The sequence below is a fragment of the Filicampus tigris genome, chromosome 6, assembly GCF_054856515.1.
Source record: "Filicampus tigris isolate MCC_2025a chromosome 6, RoL_Ftig_1.0, whole genome shotgun sequence".
In the NCBI taxonomy this organism is placed as follows: Eukaryota; Metazoa; Chordata; class Actinopteri; order Syngnathiformes; family Syngnathidae; genus Filicampus; species Filicampus tigris.
The window spans coordinates 21,462,922-21,477,158 of record NC_141222.1 but is presented as its reverse complement, the minus strand read 5'-3'; the positions used below and the strand labels follow the sequence as shown (position 1 = coordinate 21,477,158).

General features: G+C 40.6%; 1 protein-coding gene and 1 long non-coding RNA gene across 5 annotated transcripts in view; one reads left to right on the top strand and one right to left on the bottom strand.

Moving 5' to 3' along the window:
- Positions 1–145: 145 nt before the first annotated feature.
- On the bottom strand, positions 146–5,617 carry LOC147146234 (uncharacterized). The gene is made up of 3 exons (XR_015087326.1): positions 5,153–5,617; positions 4,006–4,137; positions 146–1,144 (listed from the first exon to the last, which is right to left on the bottom strand). It is a non-coding gene; the product is annotated as an uncharacterized LOC147146234 (long non-coding RNA).
- LOC147146233 (myosin-9-like) overlaps positions 5,162–14,237 on the top strand; it is a 25,959-nt gene continuing 16,883 nt past the window's right edge. Inside the window, exons 1-7 of one of the 4 annotated variants that reach the window (XM_086034762.1) lie at positions 5,162–5,355; positions 10,887–11,077; positions 11,158–11,298; positions 11,376–11,532; positions 11,666–11,693; positions 11,858–11,951; positions 12,190–12,210. In XM_086034762.1, the coding sequence (XP_085890888.1) occupies positions 10,892–11,077; positions 11,158–11,298; positions 11,376–11,532; positions 11,666–11,693; positions 11,858–11,951; positions 12,190–12,210 (627 nt within the window). In that variant the 5' untranslated portion in view covers positions 5,162–5,355; positions 10,887–10,891. Of the gene's footprint in view, positions 5,356–5,856; positions 6,070–7,331; positions 7,486–10,886; positions 11,078–11,157; positions 11,299–11,375; positions 11,533–11,665; positions 11,694–11,857; positions 11,952–12,189; positions 12,211–14,237 lie in introns of those variants that run through there. The other 3 variants (XM_086034761.1, XM_086034763.1, XM_086034764.1) reach the window with 3 other exon arrangements.

Genomic DNA, 14,237 nt, shown 5'->3' with positions numbered 1-14,237 from the left:
TTTGGGCCCTCACCACCCCCCGCCTGCCCTGCCTGAACAAATGTTTTGTGTATATGTCATAGAAAAATACAAAATGCTATTTTCTTTTATCTGTCAGGACTTTTTTTTGGGTAAACATTGTATGTTTACTCACAGTTCTGGGGTCTTGATTTAAGATTTGTACCTATGCTAAGTCAGGAATAAAAAAAATCACTGTATTGCAAGTGTTATGAAAACCATTTGTAGGCCTAAAATATGTGCCCTCTTACTTTGCAGTGCTGTTTGTGACTTCAAAATGTCATTCCCGTGTACCAGTCCACAGTATTGTACACGGGTATCTCAGGGCACCATTGTACGTATTGAGAAATCTTGTTCTAAACTGGAGGCAGGAACGTTGTAATATCTAGTTTGTCCACAAGAGGGGGCACTTTTCAAACATAAAGTAAAGCAAATATTTCATGAGAATAATGATGCTGTTTTGATTTCCGCGGCGCATAAAGGTGGTTCTGAACAGTAATTCTACAACCAGAATCAGGTTCCTTTTAATTGGCCAAGTAACACAAAAGGAATTTGCCACCGAGTTGGCGCCACTTGAGTACTACAGAAAACAAGCCACAAAACAAAACTTACATTTACATATACAGACAGAGTGTGATTGAGGATGTAAGGGTACCAGTAGCGCAGCTATTCCTATACGACAATAATGCAGAGAGTCCTCAAGCACTTGCCCAGTAGTGTGGTAATAGCTGACCAATAAGTTATGGAAATACCGTTAGTGATGAATTAAGCTACAGTTGACATAGGGCAGTCCTAGACAGTATGAGGAGCAGCTGTGGTGAAGGATCTTTCCTAAGGTTCATGATCATATAGTGCATTCAGCTCGAGGTTGTGTTGACCGTTCGAACTTCCTTTCGATATATACTCATCAATGTCATTGATGGAGCTGATAAGGTGTCATCGGCAAACTTCAGGAGTTGATAGTTGGGCACATTGAAGTGCAATTTGTGAAGCGAGAGAAGACCAGTAGACAGAGGACACATCCTTGTGGGGTGCCAGTTCTGATGCTGCTTGTTGATGAGGTGATATTCTTACAACCTTACCTGCTGTGTCCGGCACTCACGCTTCTGGATTCGAATCTTGGCTCCGACCTTCCTATGTGGAACTCCTATAAAACATGTTTCTGAGTTTAATTAAATTGTCTGTAGGTGTGAGTGTGTGTTTGTCTATAAATGTGTGTACCCCACTTGTCACCTAAAAGTCACCTGTCATCCTATTCATGCGACAAACGTACTTTCCCCTTGTTCACTGTAACATTCCAGTTACCCGCAGGACATGACTAAACATGCTCCTCACCCATGGAAGCTTACATAACGCTGATTATATTACTTGCTTTTTTTTGTTTAGTTTTGTTTTTAAGGTGTGCTGCATTGCATCGCTCCATACGCTTTAATGTGCAATACAAAACCCAGATTGACTGCATACTTCTTTTTGTCTTAACACTGCACCCGCGTGCCATTGTGCTGCAAAGCAGGAAGTCATTGTGCGAGGTGGCGCAACAAGAAGAAAACTGTTGCCCTGCGGCTGCGTGAAATGAACCAACAGGATGACAGCTGACAGACTGACAGACTCCGTCTGACGCGTCGACATGCAAATGGCACTTGCGTGTTCATTTAAACTGAGAGTTAAAAAAAAAAATCGCCCTTAAGATGCCGTATTTAAGTTTAACTGTGCGAGTCGGCCGTGAATCTCGTGACACTCCAGCACGGGTGGTCAAAATATGACCCGTGGACAACACACAGGTCCGCTGCGTCCCGTAATTCGGCCCACTGAACATTTACATGATCAAGAGTTTGATCAAATGTTTTACTTTAGTCTTTTCCCCTGATGTTGGTTACCATACATTTGTTAGTTACTTTTGTAGTAATTTCTTAATTTAAAAAAAAAATCTAGGTTGAATGTAGAAGTTGTTTATAGTATTGACATTTGTTTATATATCATAACTAAATTAACTATAAATATTACTATTATTCCCTGCAGGGTCAACATTTTCCAAAGTGGATTAAGAGGAGGGTTTTTTTTAAGTTGTTGCTAGAGGGGTCTGAAATATCGCTAAATTGCCCAACACTGACTGCTTTTGTAAACTAGCTTACATTTACGCTGCACTTTTAGCAGCCATGTTGTTAGTGTAAGCAATGCATGGCAACGACTATGTGCTTTCAACTAGTGCTGGGCAGAACCTTCTAAATATCGATCATCTCTGTATCAAGTATCAATATCAAATTGATTCTAGCAAGCTGAGATTGATTCAGTATTTTCAGTTTCACTCTCGTCTGCACCCCTGAAATTTCGTGTCAAACAGGCGACATGACATTTTGCCGACTTGCCCCTTTGGTCTCGGTTAATCAGTGTTTTAACTCCTTTTTACACTTAAAGCGGAAGTCAACCCAAACATATTTCTTTCAAGAATGTGTTCCCAGCAGGCCCACGAGTTGAAACACGGCATTCTGATTCATTTTGCGTTTGTGGAATATAAATTAAGATGCAAAATGCACTAATTTTTAGCCATCTCCGGGGGCGGCCATTTTCTCTTCTGTCGACTAAAAATGACATTACAACTGCTCACAACAACCAATCACGGCTGACCTGTTTTCTGAATCTGAGCCGTGATTGGTCATTACCTGAGCAATGATGTCATTTTCAGTCGACAGAAGAAAAAATGGCCGCCCCCAGGGATGGCTAAAAACGAGTGGATTAACATTTATCCCTCTTACGCAATATTTATCAGAATGCCCCGTTTCAACTAGTGGGCTTGCATAGAACATATTCTTGAAAGAAATATTTTTGCGTTGCCTTGCGTTTAACGCCATGGTAAAATGTTTCTTGTACAGCTGTTACATGCACACACACACACACACACACTATGTGCATAAAAATGTGTGTTTGGCGTCTTCCTGTCGTGTTGCAACACGCCGCCGCCTATGCGCTGCACTTCCACCTTCTTTGGTTGGTGCGCAGTTAATGACAGGCTTTGAAAAGATTTTACACCCAAGCAGCAGCAGAAAAAAAAAAATAAGAACAATAGACCTCGCCTTCTGTTACCTCTTCTTCTCCTCTTCCCCATTTTAAAGCAGGTCTGACCATATATGGTTCGGGAATTAAGACCGAAGCTCATTGGTAGAGTGCAGGTAGACGCTTCACCTGGTTTGACATACCGTACAGTACGTAGTGCATATGGAGTGACATCTAAATCCCATACCCATCATTTTCACTTTGTTTCATAAACGTATCTATTTTAACTAATAAAACAAAAATATGAAATATGTTTTATGAATTAATTTCTTAATTCCATCCATTATCTGAACCGCTTATCCTCACGAGGGTCGTGGGTGTGGCGGAGCTTATCCCGGTTGCCTTCGAGCAATAGGGTACACGAAGACGAACAACCTTTCACACTCACAGTCACACCTTGGGACAATTTAAAGTGTTCAATTAACCTACCAAAGCATGTTTTTTGGAATGTGGGAGGAAAGCAGAGTATACGGAGAAAACCGATGCAGGCGCGGGGAAGGACATGCAAACGTCACGCAGGAAGGCCGTAGCCCGGGATCGAACCCGCAACCTCTGCACTGTGAGGCGGACATGCTAGCCAGTCGATCACTGTGCCGCTATTTCTTAATTCATTCATTGTAAATGATCAAATAGAATAGTGAATTAAGAAATTTTACTTATATTCAACCGTTTTTTAATTTGTTTTGTTTAATAATTGTATTTGTCGTAAATAAAAGAAATAAACCACTTGAAGCTTTTTTTCAAGGTCATTCTATTAAGAATTGGATGATTGATTCATGATGATCAATTAAAACATGAAAATGAATCATTTTTATATATTTTAGACATTACAGTTATACACATTTAAACTGTTTCTCGTCTGTCAGCAAATGTGCGCTAATTTCAATGCATTTTGCTCTGTCAACCTCTTAAATGTGTGTTCCCCTCTAACCCACTTGTGTATATAGTTGCACCTACCCCGCTCTAGTTGCAGGTACGGACGAGTCTCTGCATTCCAACACAAAAACACCCCCTTGCCTTCCTTGATCAGGGACAGGAAATCTACAGCCCGTGGGCCACCTGCGGCCCGACATGCAATTTTGGAAAAACCTACAAAAAAAACCCCCCATCAATTTGGTTTTAGACAAACAGCATTCACATTCACACCATGTAGGGTCTTTGTTAAACCCGCTTGTTTTTGTAATGTATGAGTATGTGCAGTAACGGGAAACAAGCAACGAAGAGAACATGCAAACGCGCCACAGCAAGGCCAACGTTCAAACCCTGACCTTCAGAGCTGTGAGGTAGATGTGCTAAGATGCCGTTCCGAAAACACTCACAACGCAGAAACACTTATAGTGTACATGTGTTGGATCCTTGCATAGATTTTTCATTTTTAATACAGTCCTACCCCTTCCCATCGGAGAAAATGAAGCCTGTTTGATGTTGTAGAATATATACAATAACTTACAGTTTAAGCACATTACATAGAAATGTAACTGTGCCTTTGTTGACTGGATTACAATGGCGATGTAGTTAAAAAACAAAACAAAAAACACCGTGTTTTTTGTGCCCCTTAACCCCTTAGAAATAATTTGGGGTTTTTACAGCAGCTCTTGAACGCAACTCCCTAAAGCGGAGGTGGTGGCAGTGGAAAAGGGACTAAAAACGACAAAAAAAACCCAACATTTTGCAGCTAAGAAATCATAGATATATTTTGAGACACGTGTAATAAATTATATACCAATAGTTGCACATTTGGTATTTGTATATAAACACTTACGTGTGTTTTTAAACAGATGTTCTTTCGGGTTTTACGATAAGCTTAAACGCAACACATTTCCTTAAAGAAGGGAGTGAAAAGCAGGGCCGAGGCGTTCAAGTCCCCTGCGAAAATAAAACTAAATAAAACTAGTTGAACAAACAATCTCTGATATTTTTAAAGACACATTAAAAAAACACGTAAACAGATCTGTAAACCATTTTTCAATGTTTGTTAAAAACATCAAATAAAAAAAGACAACTTTCAATGTGTTTTTGAGCGATTGCGACACTACATTCTAATTTTACGAGCAGCTCCTTAATGTCACACAAGTGAAAAAAGAGGGCGTCGCTTTTAACTCACCTGCTGGGAAAAAAAATAAAAGTGTTGCAGCTGAGAGGCAGCAGAGCGTCTGTCCTCCGCACAGCCGAGAGGAGAAGAGGGTCCACCCTTCCAGCGGAGACACATCCGTAATCAACCCGACTTTTGCTGCCTCGAACACAGACACGAAAGAGACGCCGAGCCGCTCTCACTTCCAGTGCCTCCTCCTGTGGCTCAAAAAGCAGGTATGGCCGCTTGTTTTTTGTGTTATTTATTTTTTATATGTATATTCTGTTATCTTCGTAAACAGCCTTAACGTTGAAACGAAAAGTCACGAATACATGAGGTTAAATATATATGTATATAAAAATTGCGATGCAGGTGTTATTAATCAAGAGACTAGTTCAATTTCGGCTCATGCGCAGTTGCCTCCCCATGAAATGCTTAAAAGTTTGCATTACAATGCTAAAGGTAAATTAGCATCACTATTTGACACATTATATAGCATCTCTCTTTTGGAAAAAACTTGAAATACAGAAAGACAATTGAAAGGACGAGCATATGTTTTTGTGATGTCACTAAAAGGAAAGAAGTGAGACTGTCCCTTTGATGTTATCAGGCTGGCAGGCAGGGAGGCCTATTTATTTACCACTAAAGTCATCGGTATGCAACACAGCGACTGTCAAAGACAACAGGCCGACATTCTGTAGCATATGTAGCATGTATATTTGCATCTCAGGTATGTTCACACTTTGAAGTGTGTTGTCTATGTTGAGCCTTTTTGTTCCTGATTTTGCTGACTGCAAAGATGGATTTTTAGCATGTGTTTTTTAAAAGGTGCATTGACCTAATCAGTTGCAATTACACGCGTGCGCGCGCGTGCGTGTACCCTGAGGATACACGTGTTCACACTGGAAAATATACCTCGGATGGAGGAGAATATCAACAACAGTTTATGGGTGAGGCAATTGGTTATGTTTTACTTTTTGTTTATTAAACATGCAACAACCAATTTAAATGTGAAAATATGCTGAGGAGTTAAATTATGTAAAGAAAATGTGGCCCTGATCCTACTTTTGTAATGTTCTGATACTTGATTTTATTTTTAGAACCAGCTATGGGCCACATATGGCTCCCAGTTCAGACATCCCTAATGAAAATGATGCTATCTTAAATGACCCTGTTTTTAGTGTATGTGTGTTGTCTCTGTTCAAAAAATATTTTTTTAAAGGAGATTTATCATATTTGTTAAGATAAACTTGAGCTCAGCACACCACCATAGACTGATTAGACCGATTACACCCTTCTTTTAAGTTAAAAGGGTGTACAGTCAACCCTCGCATAGTAGCAGTTTGGCATTTGTGAATTTGCCTAGTTGCAGATTTTTTTTCCCCTCCAATTTTTTTTTCTCTCAATATTCTTTAGTATGTTTTTTTGTCTTTCCTCTATCTTCCCCCTAGTAATATTGAATATTTATCAGCGTTTATTTGAAGAATGGTTAGGGTTTGTTAAAAAAAAAAAAAAAAAAAAAATTCCAGATGCAATCAATAGCAGTCAGTTATATGCAGATTTTTGCTTTTCATGGGCTGGCCAACTCCCTATTTCGACTGCATTTAAAATTAATTAGGTAAAAGGAACATTTGGTCACAATACTCAAGTGGAGTTCAAATTTAACTCCAAACACCTCCTTAATATGTTAAAAATTTACATCGTAAGCCTAGTAGAATAATTGTCCAAGTCAATGCCGAACGTTTTTGGAAAACAAATCGATGCATTTTAAATTCGGTTCATCAGGAAAGGAACCATATTTGGTTACAGTACTTAAGAGGAGTTTAAATTGGACTCAACACACATCCATAGATTACTCGCCTGTTTTAGTATAACGTTAATTTTATTTTTTACAATGCCACTGTGTAATTTTAAGATATTGCGATTATCGTTTATCAATTTAGTTGAAAGATTTGGCGACATATCTGAAATCAAAATCGGACTCAACACACCTCCATCGAGTCGGAATTTGGAAGAGGAACCAAATTTGGCTACACGTGAAGCTAAAATGGAACTCGACACACCTCCATGGAGAGATTTATCCCTAAAGTAATGATTATCATTAAAAAAACAAACAAAAAAACATACTAGTGAACTTGCACAATAACGATATGTTTTGTTGACATTTCGACAGTGCAAGGGTTACAGATAAAGCCTCCTGACTGAGCATATCAATCCCTAAATCTACACGCTGTAAAGGATTCCAAAATGTTGGACCCTAGAAGTTGTCACACGAGCAGGCTGCAAAGCCGGGCTTGAGCACCCGCCAAGAAGAATTGAGTGGAGGTTAACGAGCTGTTGGGGATTTTGGAGCCATCAAAGCGGAGGTAGTTGCACGTTAAGGTTTGATTCGTCACCAGAGCAGCTATTGTGTTTGTGTTCCTCAAGGCGTCGCGCGGCGTCAACGTGTGCAATCAAACGCTGTTTGTTTTCCGACCCGATGCTCTCTGCCCCTCATTGTTTACGCGGGATGCTGACCTCGACTCGTTTCTGACGAATTCCTGGACTTTGTGAGGCATGATTTGCAGAAAGCATGGCCTCCGCCTCCTCCTCCTCCACTGATTGTTCATGTCTGAGCACATAATGAACTTAGGTGGGAGACAGATGACCGCTGACCTGATCCGTTTATCCCTTGCTACCAGACACACGTGCACACAACTTTTTCTCCCCGCACACCCAATATTTGTAGGCATTAAGGAACATCCTCTTTGGACTTTTTGTTTGGGCAATGATTAGAAAGGGAAAAAGTGCATTTCTTAATCAAAACATGCATTTGCATAGCTGATTTACAAACGGTAGTAGCACATAGAGTAGCCGTTTATTGCAAACACCAGTCAGTTTACTGTAAAACTAAATCTAAAAACAAGAATTGCACATGTTGTAATAACCCAAACCAATCTTGGAAAGTATGCTAGCTTACTGCGCAAAATAGGAAATGCCAAAGATGAGCTAACGTGATTAGCATCAATATCGCGGTAGTTATAAATCAGCGGTGGCAAACTCATTTTTGGGGCTAGATCATAGTTATGGTTTCCCTCGGAGGGTCTTTGACTGTGAACCCAAATGAATTTATCATCGCCTCTTATTACGTACACGCGCTTTCGACGGCCATATAAAAAGATGTGGCGGCCCAGATCTTTCCCCGGGCCTTGACTTTGACACCTGTTCTTTAAACGATATTTTAATACCGTGTTAACAATAGCATCTATAGAATTTCAATCTATATCTGGATTGATTTTCATTTTTTTCGTTGGTGGGGAGGTGGTGATATCTCTTTTGAGGGAGGTGATGACCAACCACCAGTATTCCGGAAAATGCACTTTGCAGGGTGGCCCAAAAAAGATTTATTTTAAAAGCTCCTAAATCTAGCTCAATGACAGTGAGCATTTTGTGTTGAACATTAATTTATTTTGATAAAAATATCCAATTTCAATTTGTTTTGATACATAATTTTTATTTTATTTCTTTCAAAAAGGTGATTTCAACAATGCCAAAAGTAGTGGCCCTTGAAATGATGTCAACATTTTTGGGGACAGCCAGCATCTCATTGGAAATTCGTCCAGCTCGCAGCTCTGGGTTCGAATCTCAGCTCCGGCCTCCGTGTGTACATTCGAGTTTGCGTGTACTTCCCATGAATGTCTGAGTGCTCTTTTTGTGTTCCGTTGTCCTCCTGCTTTCCGAAAACTTGCAATTTAAGACGTGAAACAGTCCATTAGTGTGAGTGTCAATTGTCGTTTGTCTCTGTGCAGCCTGCGATTGGCTTACAACCAGTCCAGGGCGTACACATCCTGTCGCTCGGTCTGATGGAATAGTTCAGCCATGAGGATGAGCAAAGTATAGAAAATGTTTTTTTTTTTTGAGGCCCTCGGTGTCCACTTTGAACACTTCCAAATATGGTTGCTTGCCTGATAAAGGTTGGGTGTGGCCCAGGAGAGAGTAATGACATTTCTCTCCTTGCCCGGGCCTGTTCTTTCCCGGCATTCCTGACTACAAAGCCACTCTATCCACCTCCATCGGGACCTGGAATTTTTTTTTTTTTTTTCTTTTCTGCCAGTGGCGCTGCCAGGGCAACAACTGGAAGGGGGTAATGAGCAATGGAGAAGATGGGGGCGGAGCTGCTAATTTGCGGAATTCAGGGAGCTTGTGAGAAAGGGGCATATTTCCATCTTTGATAGTTCGGGGAGGTGGAAGACATTTGCTTTGGCTGTCTGCTCATAAATGCTCTTTCGGTCAAGTTTTATTCAAACATATATAATGTATTTAAAAAGAAATCTCTGAATTCCCTTTGCAGGATATTTTTACTTATTTCTTTACATTGGTGTGAGAAATAATTGAAGTTGAAATGGTTTCAAATCCAATCCAAACATCAGAGGTCCTCACGGCCCACGGTAAACAGAACATGTTGAAAATGAGACAGTCCGGTGATGACATCTTCACCACATATTTGGCAACCCCTCAAAGGCAACGAGAGTCATCGGATTACGGCTCACTTGTTGCTTCCCGTCATAGTTTGTCAGTGTGATTACGCAAAAAAGACTCCCAGGATGATTTCTGCGAAAATCTGTTTGGCGAGGTGATCCAGAAGTCGATTTATTTGATCTACATTCTGTAAACATGCACTCGCCTCCCCAGTTGAATTAAGTGTTGCTGTACATCAGAGCTAGCTAAACCTAGCTTTTTGGGCTGAGGGCTACAACCAAAGCATGTATGTATGTAGTATGTGTTTAATTGGGTATATTTGGTCATTTACATTCCTATATCTATAAACAGTCAAATTCATGCTCCAGTGCCAACAACTTGGATGGAAAAGCATCCTCAACCGATTTCGATCCTATTCTAAAGTCAAAATATTCAGGTCATTCAGAACATGTGGTCAACTAATTTTCGCATACCCGGAATTCCCACTTTTCTCAGAATTTACCATTCTCGATGAGCATTAGTTCCATTGTAGTGAATGGAGAAATTTGACCAATTGAATTCATTCTTATTTCACAACTTAACTGATTCAGACAGTTCAACTTGAAACTGCTCAACTCGTTCGGGAAAGTAACAATTTTTCGTATCCCACAATTCCAGGTATTCAAAATTTGCAAATGAATGAAGATATTTGATCAATTTACCTCCTGTTTCCGCATTTCACAACCGATTCAAACCATTCCGACGGTAGCTGTTAGCATGTTAACATTTCATCATTTCTCATTGGAAATGATGCCTGAATGGTGGGAAAGATCTAATACCCTGAGAAATAAATAAAAAAAATGCTCAATTTTTATCTTACTAGGTCTTACCGCCCGTTGACATGTCAGCATTTTATTATTTCTGCTTTTACTGTGAATTGCAGCAGAGTTTTGGTTATGTGGTTGTTTACATAGAATTGCCCTGCATTGTCATACTGAGTGGTTTCGAATTTTCCTTTTTTTTTTTTTTTTTTTTTTTTTTTTTTTTTTTTTTTTTTTTTTTTTTACTCATGAAAAATGTCCAATTTATTTTTACATTACATAATCTGAAGTGAACACTGCAGTGGAACTTTTCAATCATTGGATTGTGTAGGTTTAGCTAATGTTGTGGCCATTCAGCTTATATCAATGAAAACGTATCTGCAAACTTTGATCTTATTATTGGGACCGGATTGTTTTTTTTTTTTGTTTTTTTTTTTTTTTTTGAACAACTTTCATTCACGTAATGGATGATCAAAACTTTTTTGAGTGTGAAACCTGTTGCCTTACAGCTACCATGAGTGACGCAGACAAGTACCTGTACGGGGACCGCAGCGGCATGAGCGACCCGCTGGCTCAGGCCGACTGGTCCACCAAGAAGCAGGTGTGGGTGCCCTCGGAAAGGCTGGGCTTCGAGGCCGGCTCGGTCAAGGAGGAGCTGGGCGAGGAGTGCGTGGTGGAGCTCAGCGACTCGGGCAAAAAGGTAAACGTTGAGAATTGAGTGTGTGTGTGTGTGTGTGTGAGCCACTTGGCAAGCTTCTCTGACACGCTTCAAACTTTCAGGTGAAGATCAACAAGGATGACATCCAGAAGATGAACCCGCCCAAGTTCAACAAGGTGGAGGACATGGCCGAGCTCACCTGCCTCAACGAAGCCTCTGTGCTGCACAACCTCAAAGAACGCTACTACTCCGGACTCATCTACGTGGGTTTGGCCACTTTTTCCATAGCGGCGCAATAGTGCATTGAATGCTGACTTTTTGCACTTCTCCACTATATTAGACCTACTCCGGCCTCTTCTGCGTGGTGGTCAACCCTTACAAATACTTACCCATCTACTCGGAGGAAATCATCAACATGTACAAGGGCAAGAAGAGGCACGAGATGCCGCCTCACATTTACGCCATCACCGACACGGCCTACAGGAGCATGATGCAGGGTACGCATACGTACACGTGCTAAGTATTAAGCCTGTCCTTTTTTGTTCAGGTAGTGTAGATTAGCGATTGTACACATTTCACACTTCTTTTGAGGTTTTATGTCATTTCTTTCATCTTTGTCTTTGACCCCAGATCGAGAGGATCAGTCCATCCTTTGCACGTAAGTCACTTATCTCCTGGAGCTTCAAATGCACTTATTTCCGAAGAGATTCTTCTTTTCTTTTTTTTTTTTTTTTTTTTTTTTCAAAAATGGGTCTTGCCAATGAAAATGTTACAGCATTAAGTGAATGTTTTCTCTGTGTAACTCCGCGCTAACGTTTCCAGTGGCGAGTCGGGAGCAGGAAAAACCGAGAACACCAAGAAGGTCATTCAGTATCTGGCCTACGTCGCCTCATCTTTCAAGTCCAAGAAGGATCAGGTCGGCATTAATCTGTCGAATAACTCCAATGTCTCCATCTTGTTTTTTTAATTTATTTTTTTTGCCCTGTTGTACTTTTTCCTGTTTTGTTTGTTTTAATCGTTCAATCTACCTGAGCACATTCCTCTTTCAGGCCTTGGCATGCCTGCCTCTCGAGTGTGTGCTGTTTTTTTAAATTTATTTATTTTTGGTCTCTAATCATTTTTAAAGTAGTATCCTTTTACCTTTGTCTCTCCAGGGCAGCACAGTTCTGTCACATGTGAGTTAATCGTTCTCCATATGCATGCCGTCTATTTAGCCTTTCAACTTGGAGCCTTCTGTTGTCTTTGGCTTTTGGCAAGGAAATGGATTCATTCACTTACTAGCTTGTCTGACATTCAACAACTGTTTTCTTAGCGAGCACGTGATTGAAGATGCTCCAGTGTAAAACTTCCAGCTCTACGATATTCTTTACTTAATTGACTAACTGCTTCAAGGCTGCTTAATTAACAAATGTCAACCGTCTTGTTTGCACAAAAGAAGAAAAATGGCCTGGTGAAAATGAGAAGGTGCTTTATAAGCTGGTTGGGAAAGATGCAGTGGTAACTTTTTATACCAGAGGCCAGACTTGCGTCAAGGCCGTAGTAATACTACAAGTTAGGATTTTTTAAAAATGTATTCATTTTTAACTGCGGGGGGTGCGCATGAATGCTAAGTGTTTTCTAAAAGGGGTGGAGTGGGGATTTAACGTGCTTGCAGCATTCAGAATCAAATGTAACTTCGTAGAATTTATTCTAAAAAAAAATTCAAAATGTACACACGGTATATTTGTAAGATAATATGCCACCTTGTCAAAGTGTTTACATGCAAGCTGAAGCTATTTAGTAAGACTTGTGCATTGTATATGGAAAAAAAAAACTATAGCTATTTATGTATAAAGTATTTTTTGTTTTCAATGTATACACATTGGGTCGAGAGATGAAAAAGCCTGTAGACTTTTAGTCAACTATTAGTTGAAACCCATGTGAGGTGAGCCTGCCTCGCCCCTGCCAGCAGCCATATTTTCTTGTTACAGCATGTGTGTCACAATGTCATGTTGCATTTCCTCCCTCGGGGGGGGGATTGGGAGGCTTGGTGGTTGCACGTTATCTAATCTCGTACACGGCGCTACGCCGGGGCTAGGGGGTGCTACAGCCCTGTTGGAAATCTGTCTAGCCCCCTTTCAGTGCCACCAGTTAGTTTTTAAAAACATTCAAATGTTCACAAGTAGCCATTCTGTCCCAATACAATTTCTGTTCCTGTTTGTGCTGCAGCTTTACCCCATGTGTGTTTGAGGGCAGTGAGGGGCGGGGTGAGTCTATCAGTTACTTGCGTGTCGGGTTAGTTAGTACACGTTCAAACGTATTGATGAAATGTAGACTAAATGCAAAAAAATATATAGTTATTTTTTCCCATAATACCATGCGGTCTTGACTTATGCTTGTGCAAATGGGGAAAATGCCAAATGGAAATCACGCGCTGTGAACATCATAAAACCGTAAAAATTGTTTACCAAGCACATTTTCGAACTTGTTGGCCAAATGCTTAAAGTGGAAGTCAACCCAAGCGTATTTTTTTTCAAGAATATGTTCTATGCAGGCCCACTAGTTGAAACAAGGCATTCTGGTAAATATAGCGTTTGTGGAATAAGAGTTAATCCACTCGTTTTTAGGCATCTCCGGGGGCGGCCATTTTGTCTTCTGTCGACTGAAAATGACATCACAACTGCTCACAACGACCAAGATTCAGAAACAGGTCAGCCGCGATTGGTCGTTGTGAGCAGTTGTGATGTCATTTTCAGTCGACAGAAGACAAAATGGCCGCCCCCGGAGATGGCTAAAAACGAGTGCATTTTGCTGCCTAACTTATATTCCACAAACGCAGTGCGCCTGCTGGGAATATATTCCTGAAAAAAAATAAGTTTGGGTTGACTTCCGCTTTAAAGCATGGCATTTTTTTTGTTTTGTTTTTTGTACTTGCACAAGTTCAAGTCACTACCCTATGGCAATATGGGAACATGCTGATTTTAGCATTTAGCCGGCAATTTAGCAACACGTTGGAATGTACTTTTGAAGGAGTTTGCCAGTCAAAAATGTTTACTCTACATTGGCAGTTCCACGCTTACGTACGAATACTTTTACGGAAAAAATGAGAACCTCTCAAGTAAGTAGAGTCATGATCACCCCCACCCCCCCCCCCAATATCGGTGAAGCCACCCCCTTAGCCCCGGGAGAGGCAAAATCCTGGTGCCGTGCCTGTCTAACCTGT